The 22,085-nt window shown below is 46.4% G+C and overlaps 1 protein-coding gene across 2 annotated transcripts in view; it reads left to right on the forward strand.

Moving 5' to 3' along the window:
* The window catches only part of galnt18b (UDP-N-acetyl-alpha-D-galactosamine:polypeptide N-acetylgalactosaminyltransferase 18b), a 266,019-nt gene that overhangs the window by 151,665 nt on the left and 92,269 nt on the right, over nucleotides 1-22,085 (forward strand). For both annotated transcript variants that reach the window (XM_080190078.1, XM_080190079.1), the window contains exons 4-5: nucleotides 15,186-15,369; nucleotides 21,661-21,858. In XM_080190078.1, the coding sequence (XP_080046204.1) occupies nucleotides 15,186-15,369; nucleotides 21,661-21,858 (382 nt within the window). The remainder of the gene's footprint in view (nucleotides 1-15,185; nucleotides 15,370-21,660; nucleotides 21,859-22,085) is intronic.

The following is a 22,085-nucleotide window of genomic DNA, read 5'->3' on the forward strand; positions in this document are numbered from 1 at the left end:
ATCCTGCCCCACATGTACTGCAGCGGTTCAAGATGGCGGTTCACCAGCACCTTCTGAAGGGTACTTTGGGATGGGCAATAAAATGCCGGCCTTGTCAGCATTGCTCACATCGCTGAATAAATTAATTTTAATAAAAATTAAAATCCAAAGCATCAGGTTCCCCATTCTCCCAATGAACTTGTTGAAGTGGATAATCTGGTCTTGCTTCAAGCCTGAATATACATTAAAGTTTACAGAGAAGAAGGAGGACATTTAGCCCATTGGCTTTGTGCTGGCTTTTGGCTAAATCAATTCCATTATGCTCATTCCTCCCCCCGAATCGCCCCAATGGTCCTGTATCTTCCTTCACATTCGAATCCTTATTCGATTTTCCTTTAAAAGATACAATGGCCTTTACCTCACCCACCTTCCCAGCCCCAGAATCCTCTCCAGCCATCAGTACTCATAGCAGAAAGAATAAAAAACCCAACCTACGAAAGACACCATCACCAAGCAACAATCTCCCCCCCCTTCCAGTTACACCCTCTACCCCGCAGCCCATTCTGTGAGCAATGCAATGTGGTGGTGATTTGGATCATTGCCGCTGCTTTCTCTCCTTGGACACTGAGTCCGGAATCAGGCCAGCGGGATTTTCCATTCCCGCCACAGTGAATGGAGATTTGGCCGGCTGCCAAATTCTCTGACCTCAATGCAGCAGGAGCGTGGTGTGAACAGGTGGTAAGATCGTGCCCTGAAGGTCAGTGATGCTTAATAAATATACACTCATGTGTCCATTTATCTGGATTGTGTGTGCGATGTTTTCTACTGAAATTAGCAGATAGATTCAGGAGTGTCACTGCTGCAACTCTTTAAAATCTCTGTAAACTTTGACTAACTTTCCCAGCTTTTTGCCAAATCCAGTGAGAAAATGAAGCTTTTTCTTTGAATATTTGCTCTGAACTATTGAACATCTCACATGGCAGTAGAATTCTGGCGGTGGTGTAGAATCATTGAATCCCTACAGTATAGAAGGAGGCCACTCAGCCCATCGTGTCTGTGCTGAGCACAATCCCACCAAGGCCCCATTCCCATGCATTTACCCTGCTAACCCCTCTGACACTAAAGGGCAATTTACCATGGCCAATCAAGCTTGGATTGTGGGAGGAAACCAGAGCACCCGGAGGAAACCCACGCAGAGAATGTGCAAACTCCACACAGACAGTGACCCGAGGCCGGAATTGAACCTGGGACCCTGGCGCTGTGAGGCAGCAGCTCTAACCACTGTGCCACCAGGCCACCCGCACTGTAGGTACACCCACAGCGCTGTAGGGGTGGGAGTTCCAGGATTTTGACCCAGCGACAGTGAAGGAGCAACACTATAGTTCTAAATCACAGGAACTATCAGTGTTTAAAAGGCACTTATCCTTCGATGGACTACAGAGAAAAAGAGTGAAGTTGTGTTTACAAATGTTAAGGAGAACTGCCACATCTAGGAAAAATGGGGAATTTCTGATGAGCTGAATGGATTGTCCCTGTTCTGGTAACTCATTCTTTCCCAGTAATATAAAGTTCTTCACTTTCTGCACAGTACACACTAATCAAGGTGTTTCATTTTGCTGTGATAACTGGGTTGGGCCTTTGATTAATTACCATGTGAGAGGCCGGGATCTCACTCAGGCTGGTATCTGCTTTGATTATTATTCCTGTTGGGATTTACCAGTTGTTGTCAAGAAGCTAAAACTTTGGGCGGCTTTCTTTCCTTCAGCTTTGTGTCTGCCTGTGGAAAATTCCGGAACCCCACTCTCAGTTCCCACAGTTACTCGATCCAATGCAGCCCTATTCCAGTCGCCGGAACAAAAGGCCGAGGCAGCCCCGAGGGCCAGGCTAAAGCAAAAATAGAAGCATGGCTGATTCATTCAACTCGCCGCCCCGTCCCACCCACGTTCTGGAACCGAAATATAGTCTATTCAAATGTAACTGAGGAAATGGCGGTCCCTGGTGGCACCAGCTTGAAGTCTCACAGCAACAGGTTAACACCTCGGGTCACTGTTTGTGCGCAGCTTGCACATTCTCCCTGTGTCTGCGAGGGTTTCCTCCAGGTGCTCTGGTTTCCTCCCAGAGATGTGTAGGTTAGGTTGATTGGTTATGCTAAGTTGCCCCATGATGTCCAAAGATGCATAGGTTAGGGGGATTAGCAGGGTTAATACCTAGGGTTGCTGGGATAGGGGTTGGGTGGGATTGTTGTTGGTGCGAATTGAATGTTGCGAGGCAGCAGTGCTAACCACTGTGGCACTGTGCTCTCGACTGTTCTGTCTGTATAGTGCGCAAGAAACAATATTTTTCACTGTATACCAACACATGCAACAATAATAAGTCGAATCAAATCAAATCAAGAAGTGAGGAACTATTTTTAAAGGATTAGGTTGTCATGTGTGCTTGTTACAATACTTACGTTGCTAGATTAGACAATACCTTTTGCAATTGTGATTGCAGCAAATGAGAAACATGTGCCTTCAGACTGGTTAAAGGTGGCACGGACAAGGCACGCTCGTCTCCCTGTTGGGTTTACACTGAGTGGGAGCTTTTCTTTAATGGGGAGCTTTATTGGAAAGAAAGCATCGAGGTATTGTGACTGAAAGAGGGAGGGTGGGGCATGGCAGCCCTACGAAGGGAGGGGGAAGGCAGAGGGAGAAAGGTGAACTGCTCAGGGAGGGCTACTATCCACCAGATGTTAGTAGGTTAAGCATGATGGCGGGCAGAGCCAGAGGTATCCAGATAAGGTCAACAGGAGCCCCTAAGAGTCAGGAGTAATAGAGGACAGGAAACCGGAGAACCTGGAGCAAACCCATGCAGACAACATACAAGCTCCACACAGACCAGGTGCTGGAATCGAAGCCAGGTCCCTGGAGCCATGAGGCAGCATTGCTAACCACTGTGCCACCATGCCACCCCGTGATAGACCCAGTGAGATGTTGGAATATTGCCAGACCTCCAGGGGCAGACTCTGAGCAAGCTAAATTGGCCAGTATTATCTGGAGTTAGAATCATAGAATCCTACAGTGCAGATGGAGGCCATTCAGCCCATCGAGTTTGCACCAACCACAATCCCACTCACAACCCCTTGCATTTACCCAAGCTAGTCCCGTTGACACTAAGGGGCAAGATACAAGGCACATCTTTGGAGTGTGGAGGAGACCGGAGAACCCAGAGGAAACCCATGCAGACATGGGGAGAATGTGCAAATACCACACAGACAGTGACCCAAGCCGGGAATTGAACCCGGATCCCTGGCGCTGTGAGGCAGCGGTGCCAACCACTGTGCCACCGTGCTGCCCAGTTTAGAAATAAATAGAAAGCAAATGAATATGAAATAACCCAGAGAAGCAGGAACTGTGATTTTGTGTTTCAGAAAAAATGGAACTTAAGTTAAAAGAAACAGAAAGTTGTTTTTAGAAAAGGCAAAAGAAGAGCAATGTTTTTAAGTGATTGAAGGAAAAAGCCCCAAGGAGCTGCAGTGAGGTCTCCAGAAGCGTGGGAAAATGAAGAGGCTGAGATTGCCGGACTTGTGGTCACTGCACAGCCTGCAGGATGGGGGCTGAGGGTCTGCACACAGCGACATTCTATTGTTTTATAAGAGGGGACCTAAACCGGTTTAAAAATACAGTTTAAAGGTTTATAAAATGGCCCCTTGGACCTCGCAAGCGCTGGATCCACCAGTGCTGTTGACGAAGGACGATACGTTAAAAGGAAAAGAAGAACAGACTCTCCAAATAGCCAGAGATAAAAAGTTGCAGAGTTCACCGAGAGAGCTTTACATTGGTAAACCAAAGCGAGGGTTTTAAAAGTTTCAAAAAAGGTTCAAAGGAGGAGCAACAAGTCTGCGCCAAAACTCCCAACACGCAGGAAAAATAGAAAACCAGCAGCTGCTGCTGGCAGCTCAGGGAAAAAAGATGACAATCTTAAAGCAGAAATGCACTTAAAGTGGTAAAACATTTAATGTAATAACGAAAGGAAGAAACAAACAGCAATAAGCAGAAAAGTTGGAGAAGATGCCAGATAGAAGGCAACTCTCAAAAAAGGTTCAGAAGCAATGAAGATCCCAAGGAAGAGGCAACGCAAGCCCCCAGGGGAGGCGATGAAGAATCTAGGCAGAGGGCACAGAAAGAACCCAGAAGGAGGGCAATGAAAAACAATAAACGACCAAATGAAGAGCAACAGCAGACTGTCCTTGATCACCGTATTGATTTGTTCAACACCACCGTCCTATTACATGGTATATTCTGATGTCAGATGGTGGTGAATTCCTTGGATTGTTCGAAACTCAGTGAACCAACTGGAATCAGACTATGGTCTATTGTCTGTAGTGATAGTATCCAGCAATAGCCTTTCGATAAATAACTTGTTTTGAACATCAATGACTGAAGTGGTGGTTATATAATTTGTTGGAGCGATTTCTGTCCATTTGCTCGGTTAACATGAATAATAAACAAAGTAGTTGATTGCTGGAAGACTGAACACATTATTATATAGCAAGCGATTGCAACATTTGCATTTGCCATTTCTTTACGTGCTCAGCAACAGCAACACCCGACATAATGATAGGCAGCAAATCACTGTTAGCACATAACAGCTTAATGTGTTAAACTGTGAAAAAAACCTTGCATTATGTAACACTTATCCTCAGGTGTCAACCATGGCTCAGTCAGTACCAAACTCACCTCTGGGTCAGAAACACATCGCTTCATGTTCGACTCGAACAAGCATTATCTAAGCTGTCTATTTTAAAACTGAAGAGGTATGAGCTCTTGAAGGGGAGTGCTGCACTGTCAGAGGGTCAGTACTGAGGGAGTGCTGCACTGTCAGAGGGTCAGTACTGAGAGAGTGCTGCACTGTCAGAGTGTCAGTACTGAGGGAGCGCTGCACTGTCAGAGGGTCAGTACTGAGGGAGTGCTGCACTGTCAGAGGGTCAGTACTGAGGGAGTGCTGCACTGTCAGAGGGTCAGTACTGAGAGAGTGCTGCACTGTCAGAGTGTCAGTACTGAGGGAGCGCTGCACTGTCAGAGGGTCAGTACTGAGGGAGTGCTGCACTGTCAGAGGGTCAGTACTGAGAGAGTGCTGCACTGTCAGAGTGTCAGTACTGAGAGAGTGCTGCACTGTCAGAGTGTCAGTACTGAGGGAGTGCTGCACTGTCAGAGGGTCAGTACTGAGGGAGTGCTGCACTGTCGGAGGGTCAGTACTGAGGGAGTGCTGCACTGTCAGGTCAGTTCAGAGGGAGTGCTGCACTGTCAGAGGGTCAGTACTGAGGGAGTGCTGCACTGTCAGGTCAGTTCAGAGGGAGTGCTGCACTGACAACAGATTTGTTTCTGTGCAAGCCCCTTATTCCATCAGTTAGCTAATCCTCTATCCACATTCCCCCTCCCCCTCTTATCTTATTAAGTAGCCTGTTGTGTAGTATTATGATATCTTATTGAACACATTTTGGAAATCCAGAAATCTACTAGTTCCCCTTTATCCATCTGATAGTTCTAATAAATTTGTCAGACATGATCTCTCCTTCATGAAGCCATACTGACTCTTGTTTGATCACATTATGTATTTTTAAATGATCTGCTGTTACATCTTTTATAATGGAGTCTAATGTTTTCAAAATGACCAAGTTGAGCTAAATGGCCTATAGTTACTTGTTTTTCTGCGCCCCCTCCCCCCTCAATTTGGCAGTTTTCCAGTCCTCTGGGACATTTCCAAAATTTGAGGATTCCTGGAAAGTCATCTGATGACTAATATAGATTCAGAACAGTCCACTCAGAAATAAAGTTTCTTAAAGTTTATTTATTAGTTTCATAAGTCGGCTTACATTAACACTGCAATGAAGTTATGGTGAAAATCCCCTAGTCACCATATTCCAGCATCTGTTCCGGTAAACCGAGGGAGAATTTAGCACAGCTGATGCACTTAACCACATGTCTTTCGGACTGTGGGAGGAAACCAGAGTACCCGGAGGAAATCCACGCAGATACTAGGAGAATGCGCAGACTCCACACTGACAGTGACCCAAGCCAGGAATCGAACTCAGGTCCCTGGCACTGTGAGGCAGTGGTGCTAAGGATGTTTACAAAACGGGAGTCCTTAATGGTGTCTGATGAGAATGGAAATTTGATGCAGAGGATAAAGAAGTGCTAGATAGCTTCGACTAAGGGATATCAATGAATATAAAAATAATCTGGGCTTTCTTTGCCAACTTCTATGTTTCTAAATCTAATAAACAGAAGTGCTCCCAAGCTCCATCCCCCAACCCCATCCTGCAATGCACTCCCCGAATCCTCAACCCTTCCCTAATCCCATCCCCCAAACCCATCCTGTAACCCACTCCCCCAACTCTCAACCCCTCCCTAATCCCATCTCCCAACCCCATCCTGCAATGCACTCCCTAACCCTCAACTCCTCCCTAATCCCATCTCCCAACCCCATCCTACAATGCACCCCCTAACCCTCAACCCCTCCCTAATCCCGTCTCCCAACCCCATGCTGTAACCCACTCTCCCAACTCTCAATCCCTCCCTTGATAGGGCAGACGCAACACGGTTTCATTAAAGGGAAGTCGTGTCTGACAAATTTACTGGAGTTCTATGAGGATGTGTCTAGGGCAGTGGATAGAGGAGAGCCGGTGGATGTGGTCTTTCTGGATTTTCAGAAGGCGTTTGACAAGGTACCTCACAAGAGGTTATTGCAGAAGGTCAGGGGACATGGAGTTGGGGGTAGGGTGTTAGCGTGGATAGAGGATTGGTTGTCAAATAGGAGGCAGAGAGTGGGGGTCAATGGGTGCTATTCGGATTGGCGGTTGGTGACTAGTGGGGTGCCCCAGGGGTCGGTGCTGGGGCCTCAGCTATTTACCATTTATATAGATGATCTGGAGGAGGGAACCGAGTGCAGGGTGTCGAAATTTGCTGATGACACCAAGATTGGGGGAAAGGCAAATTGTGCGGAGGGTGTGGAGAGTCTGCAGAAGGATCTAGATAGGCTGGGCAAATGGGCCAGGAAATGGCAAATGGAATTTAATGTTGGCAAGTGTGAGGTGGTCCACTTTGGTAGGAAGAATGGTAGGAAGGACTATTACTTACGTGGCGAAAAACTGCAGCAGGCGACGGTGCAGAGGGACCTCGGGGTCCTTGTGCATGAGTCGCAAAAACCCAGCTTGCAGGTGCAGCAGGTGGTCAGGAAGGCGAATGGGATGCTGGCCTTCATAGCGAGGGGGATTGAATATAAAAGTAGGGAGGTCTTGCTGCAGCTGTATAGGGCATTGGTGAGGCCGCAGCTGGAGTACTGTGTGCAGTTTTGGGCGCCGTACTTACGCAAGGATATTTTGGCCCTGGAGGGAGTGCAAAGGAGGTTTACTAGGCTGATACCGGAGTTGAGGGGATTGAGCTATGAGGAGAGGCTGAATAAACTAGGCTTGTACTCGTTAGAGTTTAGAAGAATGAGGGGAGATCTCATTGAGACGTATAAGATGATGAATGGGATGGATAGGATAGAGGTGGAGAGACTCTTCCCGCTCAAAAAAGACAGTAGGACTAGGGGGCACAGCCTCAAGATAAAGGGGAGGCGGTTTAGAACGGAGTTGAGGAGGAACTTCTTCACTCAAAGGGTGGTGAATCTCTGGAATTCTCTGCCCGTTGAAGTGGTGGAGGCTGCCTCGCTAAATATTTTTAAGAAGCAGGTTGATGGGTTCTTGATAAGAGAGGGGATTAAGGGTTATGGGGAGAGGGCGGGAAAGTGGAACTGAGCCACGACAGATCAGCCATGATCTTATTGAATGGCGGGGCAGGCTCGAAGGGCTAGATGGCCTACTCCTGCTCCTATTTCTTATGTTCTTATGTTCTTATGTTCTAATCCCATCTCCCAAACCCATCCTGTAACCTACTCCCCCCAACCCTCAACCCCTCCCTAATCCCATCTCCCAACCCCATCCTGCAATGCACTCCCTAACCCTCAACTCCTCCCTAATCCCATCTCCCAACCCCATCCTGTAACCCACTCCCCCAACTCTCAACCCCCCCATCCCATCTCCCAACCCCATCCTGTAACCCATTCTCCCAACTCTCAATCCCTTCCCTAATCCTACCCGCCAACCCCATTTCCCAGGCCCATCGGACACTCCCCTAAGTAACTGAATTCCTGTATTTGTTGATTTACAGGTTTCACACGATGTGATGACATTTTCACATCCCTCAGTGAAATTACACTGCCTTCTCAATATTTTGCAGTGTTTCTGGAGTTGCAATGCTTTCCTCTCATTTCAAAGGTACTGGACAAACCTTTTTGGACTGAGATGAAGAGAAATGTTTTCATCCAGAGAGTGGCGAGCCTGTGAAATTCCTTACCACAGAAAGCAGTTGAGGTCAAAACATTGTTTTCATGGAGTTCGATATAGCACTTGGGGCGAAAGGGATTGAAGGATATGATCTGGAAAGTGGGATCAGGCTATTGAGTTGGATGATGAACCATGATCACAATGAATGGCGGAATGGGCTCGAAGGGCCAAATGGCCTCCTCCTGCTCTTATTTCTACTTTTCTTTATGCAGGGTTCTCTTTCTATTGCTCTGTTACTCTCTGTGTCTCTCCCTCTGTCTCTATTGCAATCTGTCTTTCTTTCTCTGAATCTCTCTTTCCCTGCCACAATCTCTCTCTCTCTCTCTCGCTCCCTCTTGTCTCTGAGGATGACATAAACAACTAGGGAGTAAACAGTTATGAAACAGCAGTGTAAGAATAAAGTGTGAGGAGCCGCTATTAAAAATGAATTCAACTGGCTGTACAGCAACGCGCACAGTGTCCGAGATAAAACAAGGGAGCTGGAGGCAATAATACATTGTGAGGAACTGAATATAGGAGCGAATACTGAGACGTGACTACAGAAATGTCAGGCCTGGGAATTAAACGTTGCAGGGTATTGTAGCATGTTTATGAAAGATAAGAGAGGGAAAATGGAGAAGTGGACTCACTGTATTTACTATGGTTAATATAAAAGCAGGAGAGAAAGCTATCAGCAATATACAATTAGAATGCACAAGGATAGAGAGGAAATATAATAAAGGATCAACCACACTTGTGGATGTAATCTACAGAACACCTATTGGTGGATGAGAGATGGAGGAAGAAGAGTGCAAACAATGTAGGGAAGGGTGTGTAAAACACGGAGTCCGGAGTTGTCCGGTCTCACACGTCCCACTGCCAGAGAACAGAGAATTTGGCGCTCGGCCAAATCTCAATTTACTACAGCGGCGCGGGAGAATCCCAACTGCAGGCGAGGTCAGAGAATTCCAGCGGGAATAATGAGCACTGGAGTATCAAGGCCAAGCTTATCCCAGGTACGACCCGTGAGCCTGAAATGATCCCGCTTCAGTTCCCAAAATTCCTGCCGAAAAGTCATGTTTCAATGGAAAAAAATCAGCATTGAGTTACTCCTCCAAGTAGTGGTCTATTCCTCTCCCACTTCCAATAGGCTAGCTAGTGACCAGCAAGTGAGGGAGGGAAGCTGTCTCTCAGTGGAAGAGCAATTAACCTAGGCATTGAAGAGAGCGGACTGAAACCTTCCTAGCCAGGGGAAGTGAAGGTATGGCAGGGCTGGAGGCCAGGAAGCCAGGTTTAGTGGGCCACAGAGGGCAAAGTTTTGTAGGGCCCGGGAAGTCGGCAGGCCCACGAGAGTGATGTTTTGGTGGGTCTGAGGAGGACAAGTATCAATGAGCCCAAGGAGGGCCAAGTATTAGCGAGGCTGGAGAGGGTCAAGTATTGGGAACATTAGGGAGGGCCAGGTATCGGCACAGTGATGATTGTGGGAGTAAGAGTGTGTGTATCCATGGTGATGAGAGACAGACTGTGTGTGTGCACTTGGGAGAGTGAGACAGACTGTGTATGCGCACCTGGGAGTGTGAGACAGACTGAGTGTGTGCACCTGGGAGTGTGAGACAGAGTTTCTGTGTGTCTGTGGACCTGCGAGTGTCAGGCAGACTGTGTGTTGGGACTGCAAGACTGCTTGAATGTGTGTATGGGATTACAAGGCTATCTGAAGGTGCTTGTTGATGGAATGATTCTGTGCTGGTGGGAGTGACTGAGTGTCTGGAGAGGAATGCCAGAGACTGAATGAGTGTGTGGGTCATGAGTCTGCCTGATGCTCAGTCTCTGATTTCTCACTCACTCTCCCCACTACGCACTGCATCTAGTCACCCTCACCCAGTTACACCAACATGCACTGACCTTCTCACATCTGGTCAATTTATTACTTACTGTTTTTCAGCTGAACAATTTATCGCCATGACCTTTCTGTATCTTTGCTCAGTAATTGCTTCCCTTCAAACTCACACTTCTTTTGAAATTTGATTTATTGTTGTGTCAAACTTTATCTTTCTGAGATTTGCTCAGAGGCCCCTTGGGTGAGAAAAATCTACAAATGTGGTCCCCGAGTGAAAAGATTTGATAAACCTGATCTAGGCAGGAGTGATAGTAATAACATACTATGCTTTAAGATGATGATAGAGAAGGATTTCAGTGTGATAAAAAACCTTCTGGGTAAAATATATTGAAGAAAAGCTGATTTTGAGAGGCTTAAAATATTCTACTGAAACAAGCATTGAAATTAAATTTAATTTAAATTTATCTACGACAAAAAAGATTCCTTTTCATTTTTTTCCTGGAACATTTTATTGTTATTTTCATTACACTGTGAATTTCATATTCAGTTCTTCAGTTCGCCCCATGCTGTGGGACGGCATGGTGGCACAGTAGTTAGCACTGCTGCCTCACAGCGCCAGGGACCTGGGTTCAATTCCCAACTTGGGTCACATTGCAGAGTCTGCACGTTATCCTTGTGTGTGGATTTCCTCTGGGTGCTCCAGTTTCCTCCCACAGTCCAAAGCTGGTTAGATGCACATTTTGCCATGCAAAATTCTCCCTCAGTGTACTCAAATGGGCGCCAGAGTGTGACAACCAGGGGATTTTCACAGTGATTTTAGTGCATTGTTAATGTAAGCCTACTCATGTCACTAATAAATAAACTTTACATTTTAATAAATATCTATATTGTTTAAAATTTATATTGTTGCAGATAGCCTTCAGTATTGCTGATTTGTGAACCTGACTGTATTCTATTTGGTAGGGGAGTAGAATATGGAGATGTTAACCATTGTAATTTGGTTGAAACCTGTTAAAAATGCTTTACGGTGGATAATTCTCTCAGCTCCATTCCTTTTGGGAGAATACGTTCGATCCATAGAGTGCTTTGGACCTGTTTTTCTCCATTTCAAGATGAAGGCAATCCATCTGAGAGAACTCCTAATGTGGCATTGCCCCAAAAAAGGGTTAAGATCACAAACCACCCACAAATTGGTAACTTGCTGTGATTGACTGTAACAGCTTTATCAGTTATCCGTGGTTAACTGAGGTACAGGATTAATACAGATGGCTGTTCAGGGAAGAGATTTGTCCATTGCTCTCACTCCTATACACAGAAGCATTCTTGGCGATGGTACAGGAACATTCACTTCACTTAGTTCTCTGTCTCCTGGATAATCAGTGAGCTATCCTGAGACAAACAGCACTGAGTTGAACTTGATCAGTCTGAGCACTCATTTTGTGTTATTTATAGATGGTGACTGGATCACGCTGCATGCCAGGACAAAGATATCTTAAGCTGATTAACTCTGCTTCCTCTCGTCCTATCACTCAGTCATTCCACACCATAGAAACTGTTGACAGTAGAATTCATCAGAATGTAGTGAACAAACTGCTCATCCCGTATCTGTACTTTCCTCCCTCCCCCACTCCAGCCTTTCCGACATATCTCTTCCCTTTCCCCTCTTTTGCTGTTTGCACCCTTTTCTTTTCACTTTGCATCCGAGACACAATTCAAATTACTTGATATATTTTCTGGGCCTTTCTTGCAGGTGGGGCTCTTGCAGTCCCGTCGATGGTGAACATCCCTCACCCTGCCCGCTGTGGGTTCCCCAATGGTGGAGGGTGCAAATAACAGGAAAATCCATCATCAGCGGCGGAACTGGAAAACGCTGCCACAATTCAATGGCCTCCATTGTCACAAAACATGTTGCAGGAGTGCACAGAAAATCATCTCCATTATGTATCTATTATTGAGGGTTTTAAGAAATCAAGTTTATGACATGTACATCCAGGTCCTAAGCTCTGGAATTCTCTCTCTACACTTTTCTACTTCCCTACCTCTTTTCTTCTTTAAACATAGAAACCGGAAGCAAGAGGAGGCCATTTGGCCCTTCAAGCCTGCTGCATCATTCATTTTGATCATGGCTGATCAAATTCAATATTCTGATTCCCCCATTCCCCCCATATCCGTTGATCCCTCTAGCCCTGTAATAACTCCATGGAGGCGAAAGTCCTGTCACCAAGTTACTTTAGTTACACCATACAGCTGTACACAGCCAGCTCTCTAGTTGCTCCCTGCTGAATGCAGGCTGGGAGTCTGACACACCTGCTTTAAATAGGCAACATGAGACTTCCTGATTTAACCATCAGTTAGGACTCATCAGGTAATTCATACTCTATCAAGCCAACCTCATCAGCTTGGCTGAAGTCATCACAAGCCCCGAGAGCTATATCTAATTTCTTCTTGAAATCACACAATGTTTTGGCCTCAACTACTTTCTGTGGTAGTGAATTCCACACATTCACCACCCTCTGAGTGAAGAAATTTCTCCTCATGTCAGTCCTGAAAGGTTTACTGTTGTACAGACAAGCATACTGTTCATAAAGGAGGAAATAAGAGAGTGCAAAATGTAGTGTTACGATCATAGCTAGGGTGTAGAGAAACATCAACTTAATGCAAGGTAAGACCATTCAAAACTCTGACAGCAGCAGGGAAGAAGCTGTTCATGAGTCGGTTAGTATGTGACCTCAGACTTTTGTATCTTTTTCCCGAAGGAAGAAGGTGGAAAAGAGAATGTCCGGGGTGCATGGTGTCCTTAATTATGCTGGCTGCTTAGCTGAGGCACCGGGATGTGTAGACAGAATCAATGGATGGTTTGCGTGATGGATTGGGCTACATTCATGACCTTTTGTAGTTCCTTGCGGTCTTGGGCAGAGCAGGAGCCACACCAAACTGTGATACAACAGAAAGAATGTTTTCTATGGTGCATCTGTAAAAGTTGGTGAGAGTTGTAGCTGACGTGCCAAATTTTCTTAGTCTTTTGAGAAAGTAGAGGTATTGATGAGCTTTCTTAACTATAGTGTCGGCACGGGGGGACCAGGACAGGTTGTTGGTGATCTGGACACCTAAAAAGTGGGCCATGCTTTCAATGTCTGGGCATTCAACTGTGAAATTCCCTTCCTAAACCTCTCTACCTCTCTGTCTCTTTCTTCTCTTTTAATATGTTCTTTCAAAACTACATGGGGCAATTCAGGGGCTCTATTCCCCGATTTTTTTGTGTGATTCACGCTGAGGCACTCTGCAATGCACATAATGTGGGAGATTCATTTTGAAAATCCTGCTGAAAAAGAAACCAGCGTGATGGTTACTCCAGTTTTTACACAAATTTGGCACTTTGAATTATTTTGGGAGAATCGCCCCCATCTCTTTGGACACGTTTTTGGTCACTTGTCCTAATATCTCCTTAAATAAAAACAGAAAATGCTGCAGGTCAGCCAGAATCTGTGGAGAGGGAAACAGAGCTTTGGTTTTCAGCCAAATCTCCATTCACTGCAGCGGGACTGGAAAATCCCAATTGCAGATGAATCCAGCCCAACATTTCAGATCGACGAGCTTCAACAGCACTGAAAAATATGAGAGAAGTAACAGGTTTTACGTAAATGCAGAGGCAGGAAATGAGGGGAGGGAAAGGAAGGAGGAAAAGGAAAGGTCTGTGATGGAGTGTCAAGTCAAAAGGGATGATAGCTCATGAAAGGATGGTGTAGATAAGAACATAAGAACATAAGAAATAGGAGCAGGAGTAGGCCATCCAGCCCTTCGAGCCTGCCCCGCCATTCAATAAGATCATGGCTGATATGTCGCTGCTCAGTTCCACTTTCCCGCCCTCTCCCCATAACCCTTAATCCCCTCTCCTATCAAAAACCCATCAACCCGCGTCTTAAAAATATTTAGCGAGGCAGCCTCCACCACTTCAACGGGCAGAGAATTCCAGAGATTCACCACCCTTTGAGTGAAGAAGTTCCTCCTCAACTCCGTTCTAAACCGCCCCCCTTTTATCTTGAGGCTGTGCCCCCTAGTCCTACTATCCTTTCTGAGCAGGAAGATGCTGCCAACGTTGCCAACAACATGTTTCATTTCATCTCCTGCACCCACCATATTTTACCTTTATACTGGGAATGCAATGGTATAATCAGTAGACAATTAATCCAAAAACTTAGCTAATGTTCTGGGGAACCAGGTTCAAATCCCACCACGACAGATGGTGTAATTTGAATTCAATTAAAAAATACCTGGAATTAAGAATCTATTGATGGCCATTATCGAGTGTCAGAAAATCCCATCTGGTTCACTAATGTCCTTTAGGGAAAGAAATCTGCCGTTCTTACCGGGTCTGGCCTACTTGTGACTCCAGAGTCACAGCAATGTGGTTGACTCTCAACTGCCCTCTGAACAAGGGCAGCTAGGGATGGGCAATGAATGCTGGCCAGCCAGCGATGCCCATGTCCCATAAATTAATGCATGATACTGATGTATAATCCTATGTAATTTAGTAGCAATTTTAGACTGATCCCATTTCTGAGAAGGCTTTAGAATGTTTTACTAGGACTAGCACGGTGGCACAGTGGTTAGTACTGCTGCCTCACAGCTCCAGGGACCTGGGTTCAATTGCCGGCTTGAGTCACTGTGTGTGTGGAGTTTGCATGTTCTCCCTGTGTTGCGTGGATTTCCTCTGGGTGCTCCGGTTTCCTCCCACACTCCAAAGGAATGCGGGTTAGGTGCATTGGCCATGCTAAATTGCCCCTTTCTGTTCTGGGATGCGTAGGTTAGAGGGATTTGTGGGATAAATACGTGGGGTTTTAGGAATAGGGCCTGGGTGGGATTGTTGGCTCGAGGTGTCAAATTGTTTCCTTCTGCATTGTAGGATTTCTATGACTTCTATGGCTTTGCTTATGGTGCTATATAAATGCAAGTAGTAGTTTAGGTTGGTCTGGAAGACTCCAGTGTGACATTACTAATGACTGATATTCCTTCAACCTGCAGACGAACTCAAAGCAAAGTTACAAGCTTACGTTGATGAAGTGAACGCACGCCAGCCAGGCTTTGTAAAGGTGATTCGACACACAAAACAAGAAGGCCTGATCCGATCGCGAGTCAGTGGCTGGAGGGCAGCGACGGCTCCTGTTGTTGCCCTCTTTGATGCACACGTGGAGTTCAGTGTCCAATGGTAACGTATCATTTTACACTGTGAATCTATAGAATCCTCACAGACTGATCCCACCCAGCCTAAAGCTGGCTGCGTCCCCATTTCTGATTGTGTGATGGGAATGTGACATTTGAAAGAGTAAATAATCCAGGCACACTGAAAACCCGCATTGGATGTAACTGCTTCCTGTTATTATAAAGTCGTACCAGGAGAGAATGTTCCAGCAAGCAGGCAATCCAGACCATTGAGTCTGTCCTGATGTTTTAGCACATGATTCAGCCTAACCCAAATTAATTTTAATAATGTCCTCTCTCTCCACAGCCATTAATATTCCCCTAGCCTAATCCCGTTCTCCCCTCATTCAGTCCCCTTTAATATTCCCCCCAGTTTAACCCCACTCACCCCTCACTCAAGATAAAGGGGGGGCGGTTTAGAACGGAGTTGAGGAGGAACTTCTTCACTCAAAGGGTGGTGAATCTCTGGAATTCTCTGCCCGTTGAAGTGGTGGAGGCTGCCTCGCTAAATATTTTTAAGACGCGGGTTGATGGGTTTTTGATAAGAGAGGGGATTAAGGGTTATGGGGAGAGGGCGGGAAAGTGGAACTGAGCCACGACAGATCAGCCATGATCTTATTGAATGGCGGGGCAGGCTCGAAGGGCTAGATGGCCTAGTCCTGCTCCTATTTCTTATGTTCTTATGTTCTTATGTTCTCTACTCCTTTAATATTCCTCCAGTCTAATCCCACTCACCCCTCACTCCATCCCCTTTAATATTCCAGGGGTTGCCCTTACGTCAAAATGAATGGACTTTGTCACGGGGAAGGGGGAGGGGATGATTCAGGCGCAGAGGCCTGATAACGATATGCTAACGTTTGGAAATAATGTTCCCGGTACTGACAGTCAGGAAACGTATTATGTCACTGGTGAGGGAAGAGACATCATGTTTTTATGTCGGCATGAACCACTATGTGGACATCTCCCGGGAATTTCCTGCTTTCATCCTCAAACATGTCCAAAGAAAACAGGAGCAAAAATCCCTGGCCACAGTCCCAAAATACAACAGTCTTATCAACCTCATAACTGTAACAAGAGATTCTCCACCATTCAATGGGATGGTGCCTGATCTTCTACCTCAGTCACACTATTGCCATATCCCTCAATTCCTCAGTAACTAAAAAGCCATTGTCCGTTATTTTGAGTATACCCAATGACCAAACATTCTCAGTTCTCCAGGACAGAGAATTCCAAAAATTCACTACTCTTTTGAGTCAAGAAATCTCACCTCCTCTCAATCCTAAATGGCCAACCATTTCATAGAACAGAATCCTTACAGTGCAGAATGAGGCCATTCGGCCCATCAAGCCTGCACCAAAAACAACTCCATCCAGACTCCACTCCCGTAACCCCCCATATTTACCATGTTAATCCCCTATGTACCCCAGCCGTGTGCCCCTAGTCTAGGCACTGCAGTCGGGGGGATTGTTTTTTATTCTTTTACACAATGTGACTGCCACTGATAAGGCCAGCGATCGTTGCTCAGCCCAAACTGCACATGAGGAGGTGGCGATGAGTTGCCTTCTTGAACCAATGCAGTTCACATGCTGCAGGCACGCCCAGAAGATTTTGACTCAGCGACAGTGAAGGAAAGGCGATGTCGTTCCAAGTCAGGATGGCGCAGAGCATTGTTATTCCATGGATCTGCAGACCTTGTTCTTCCAGGTGGTGGAAATTTGGAAAGTGCTGCTGAAGGAAGCTTAGCGTGTATCTTTATATGGCTACTGTCACTGCTCGCTGGGGGGCGGCGGGGGTGGAGTCAAGATGATGGATGGGGTGCCAGTGAAGAGGGTTGATTTGGCCTGGATTTTCTGAAGCTACCTAGTAGTTGGAGCAGTGTTCCTCCAGTAAAATGGAGAGTATTCTATCACTCTCCTGACTTGTGCTGTGGATGGTGGGCAAGCTTTGGGGAGTCAGGAGGTGAGTTACTCATTGCCAGCTTCCCAGCTTCTGACCTGCTCTTGTAGTCCCAGTATGTATATAGTAAATCCAGTTCAGTTTCTGGTCATTGCTAAATTCAGGATGTTGATAGTAGGGAATTCAGCGATGTTAATGTCATTGTCAAGGGGAGATGATTGCATTCTCTCTTGTTGGACATGGTCACTGCTTGGCATTTGTGTGACACGAAGGTTACTTGTCACCTATCAGCCCTGCCTCGCAGTGCCAGGGACCCGGGTTCAATTCACAGCTTGGGTCACTGTCTGTGTGGAGTCTGCACATTCTCCCGGTGTCTGTTTGAGTTTCCTCTGGTGCTCCGGTTTCCTCTCACAGTCTGAAAGACATGCTGGTTAGGTGCATTAGCCATTCTAAATTTTCCCTCAGTGTACCCAGACAGGCGCTGGAGTGTGGTGACTCGGAGATTTTCACAGTAACTTTCATTGGTGTGTTAATATAAGCCTAGTTGTGACACTAATAAATAAACATAAACTTTAGATATCCTCTTAGCATCTACCCTATACCCATTCAGATTTTATATATTTCATGGCTGGTCTGTGCCTCAACCTTATGGACCCTTGTCTCCGTACACCTCCATACAATTCCGTTACACTGAAGCACAAAGAACCGTACAGCGCAGAACAGGCCATTCGGCCCTCCAAGCCTGGTGATGACTGCCTAAACTAAAACCGTATGCCCTTATCGGGTTGGTATCCTTCCATTCCCATCCTGTCCAAGCATTTGTACAGATGCCCTCTAAATGCTGTTATCGTACCTGCTCCCACCACCTCTCCAGGCAGCGCGTTCCAGGCATTCACTATCCTCTGTGGAATTCACAGCAAACATTTTCCATCTATTTTAAAAGCCTTTTGCAACGTGGGATTAAACACCCGGCACAGAGCCGCTCCACCCCCTGCTGAAACCGTCAATCATGCCTTTGTTACTGCCACACTTGACAATTCCCGTCCCATCCTGGCTCCTCACCCACATTCCACACGCAGTAAATCCTGTCACATCCTGTTTCTTTTTCTAATGTTCTAAAGTGAAATGGGAGCTTAAAAATAGCACCAGTTCAGAATAATTGTGTCCGTTGTTGATGGAGACTGGAAACAAGCATTGTTCGGGTATGAGTGGTGGTGGTGGGATGTCAGATTGCCCGTAGAGTACCAGGCAACGGGCAAGCTGCCGACACACTCAGTCGCTGCTACCAAGGAGCAGGATGCTGAATTAACATGAGCTGAGGGAACAGATGAAGGTGGCCCATCTCAGTTACACCATTGCACTCGTACTGTATGTCGACAGGGCTTCCCATTCACCACTTTGTAATTCCTTTGATTTTTAGGAGATTTTCAAGTCAGATTTGAAGGACCCCTTACCCCCTTTGCCAGGCAGAGTGTTGGCTAATGGAACTGGTCTCAGAGATGAACTAATTAAAAAGACAATAAATACTGTGGATGCAAGAAAACTCAAGTCAAAACAGAAAAAACCCTGCAGGTCACGCAGCTTCTGTGAAGAGAGAAACGGAGCTAATGTTTCTGGTGAAGGACCGTTCCTCATTCCTCAACCTTGCTTAAGATCCAAACCAAATTAAAGTTTATTTGTTAGTATCACAACATTAACACAGCAGTGAAGTTACTGTGAAAATCCCCGAGTTGCCACACTCCGGCGCCTGAGACAAAGACTGATGGCATTGTGTCAAACCACACCTGTCATGAGCTCAGGACCTTCTGGAGCGTTTTGAGTGATTGAATTATGTTCTGAAGTGTAGTCACTGTTGCCAAATTAGCACACTTCAGGATCCCAAGAACACCATTGTGGTAATTATCTATATAATTGACGTTGATTAAGGTGCAAATATTGACTAGGACACTGGGAGAACTCTCATCCAAAAAACTGGCACCTCCGACAGTGCAGCACCCCTCAGTACTGACCATCTGACAGTGCAGTACTCCCTCAGTACTGACCCTCTGACAGTGCAGCACTCCCTCAGTACTGACCCTCTGACAGTGCAGTACTCCCTCAGTACAGACAGTTTGACAGTGCAGCACTCCCTCAGTACTGACCCTCTGACAGTGCAGCACTCCCTCAGTACTGACCCTCTGACAGTGCAGCACTCCCTCAGTACTGACCCTCTGATAGTGCAGCACTCCCTCAGTACTGACCCTCTGACAGTGCAGTACTCCCTCAGCACTGACCCTCTGACAGTGCAGCACTCCCTCAGTACTGACCCTCTGACATTCAGCACACCCTTAGTACTGACCCTCTGACAGTGCAGCACTCCCTCAGTACTGACCCTCCCAGAGTGCTGTGCTGTATAATTATTGTCAAACTTGATTATGTACTCAAGGTTCTAAAAATGTTTGAAGATTTGTCATTGTGGTAATGTAGTGAACAGACTTCCCAATTTGTGCATAGCCAGCTCCCACTAACAACCTCAGGATGAGATTGATTTTACATTTGCCATCTATGTATTCTTGGGATTTTGGTGATTCTAGTTCGGCTGCTGTTAAAACCCAGCGCTTGCTGCTATGAGGGGCTTTAAGTGACATCTGTGTGGTGTGGCATTGGAGTCACATGGAGGCTCAGAGCAGGAATGGATGATAGGTTCCTTTCTCTGAAGGTTGTTAGTGAAACAGTTAGGCCTTTACCACAATATAGAATCATAGAATCCTTGCAATGCAGAAGGAGGTCATTCGGCCCCGCACCAGCAACAATCCCACCCAGTCCCAATCCCCGTAACCCCACAGATTTATCCTCCTGACACTAATGGTCAATTTAGCATGGCCAATCAAGCTAACCCGCCCATCTTTGAAGTGTGGGAGGAAACCTGAACTCACTCAGACATGGGGAGAACGTGCAGACTCCATACAGAGAGTCAACCAAGCCAGGAATCGAACCTGGGTCCCTGGCGCTGTGAGGCAGTGGTGCTAACCACTTTGGCACCGACTATGTGTCCACTTGGCAGAGATTAGTGCATTGCTGGTATAAAAATTTACAAGCATGGCAGATTTCCTGGGGGGTGGTGAGGTTTATGATCAGGGTATAATTCAGACATGGGGAGGACGTGCAAATTCCACACAGTAACCCGAAGCCAGGAATTGAACCCGGGTCCTTGGCGCTGTGAGGCAGCAGTGCTAACCGCTGTGCCACCATGCCACTCAGCTTTCAGCATAATTTCATCTGATGCCAGTCCACGTATTCAGATTTCTTTAGCTTTAATTACCATACCCGAAGCGTAACGCCACCCCCCCCCCCCCCGGAAATCTGCCTTGCTTATAAATTTTCATACCAACAATGCACTAATCTCTGCCAAATGGACACATAAGGTGGAGATGCCAGTGTTGGACTGGGGTAAAACAGAAAGAAACCCCACAACACCAGCTTAAAGTCCAAACAGGTTTAATTGTAGCAAAAGCCGCAAGCTTTCGGGACAGGCTGTCCCTTTGTCAGGTGGCTGGGAGTTCACATACAAATGTGTTCAAATGGACACATACGCAGTGGCACAGTGGTTAGCACTGCTGCCTCACAGTTCAAGGAAGCCGGGTTCAATTCTGGCCCTGGGTGACTGTGTGAGTTTGTACGTTCACCCCGTGTCTGCGTGAATTTCCTCTGGATGCTCCAGTTTCCCCCCACAGTCCAAAAGATCATAGAATCAAAGAATCCCTACAGTGCAGAAGGAGGCCTTTCGGTTCATCGAGTTTGCACCGACAACAATCCCACCCAGGCCCTATCCCCATAACCTCACATATTTACCCTGCTAATCCCTCTGACCTACGCATTGTGCGACACTAAGTGGCAATTTAGCACGGCCAATGCACCTAACCCGCCAGCCTTTGCAGTGTGGGAGGAAACCAGAGCACCCGGGGGAAACCCATGCTGACATGGGGAGAATGTGCAGACTCCACACAGACAGTGACCCGAGGCTGGGAATTAAACCCAGGCCCCAGATTTGCGAGTTAGGCGGATTGACCATGGTAAACTGACTTTTAGAGTTGGGGGATTAGCAGGATAAATATATGGAGTTACGGGGATTGGGCCTGGATGGGATTGTTGTCAGTGTAGATTTGATGGGCTGAATGGCCTCCTTCTGCATGGCAGGGATTCTATAATTCTATGGCAAAGAGTCATCTGGACTCGAAATGTCAGCTCTTTTCTCTCCTTACTGATGCTGCCAGACCTGCTGAGGTTTTCCAGCATCTTCTCTTTTGATTTCAGATTCCAGCGTCTGCAGAAATTTGCTTTTGTTCTATGATTCTATGATCACCACCTCTCTCAGGGCTGCTCTTGCCAGTGATACCCTCACTCTTCCTCTTTACCGTTCAAGGGCTGAGCCAATACTCTCAAGAATAAAGGAAGACAGAACACGAATCATATCTCCTTCCTTCGACAACATCAAATACGATAACTTTGAGATTGAAGAGTATCCCCTGTCCGCCCAGGGTTTCGACTGGGAGCTGTGGTGTCGCTACTTAAACCCTCCCAAGGAATGGTGGAACCTGGGTAACGCGACCGCTCCGATCAGGTAACTAAGCACCAATCGGTCTTGTCATCACCGGACAGGATTTGTTTGTCATTCACATCTTCCCAGCCTTTCCTTCAAGAACAACCTGATGCGGTGGGCACAGTGGGAGCAGGTAAAATGCCAGGAATCCTGTGGGGAGTAATTCACCCCTCCATGACTAGTTCACCACTAACAGGGTATGGACAATTGAAACATTACCACTCGCTGGTTACATGTGAAAATAAAAC

This window comes from Carcharhinus amblyrhynchos, chromosome 6, assembly GCF_965287045.1.
Source record: "Carcharhinus amblyrhynchos chromosome 6, sCarAmb.v2.hapA, whole genome shotgun sequence".
NCBI lineage: Eukaryota > Metazoa > Chordata > Chondrichthyes > Carcharhiniformes > Carcharhinidae > Carcharhinus > Carcharhinus amblyrhynchos.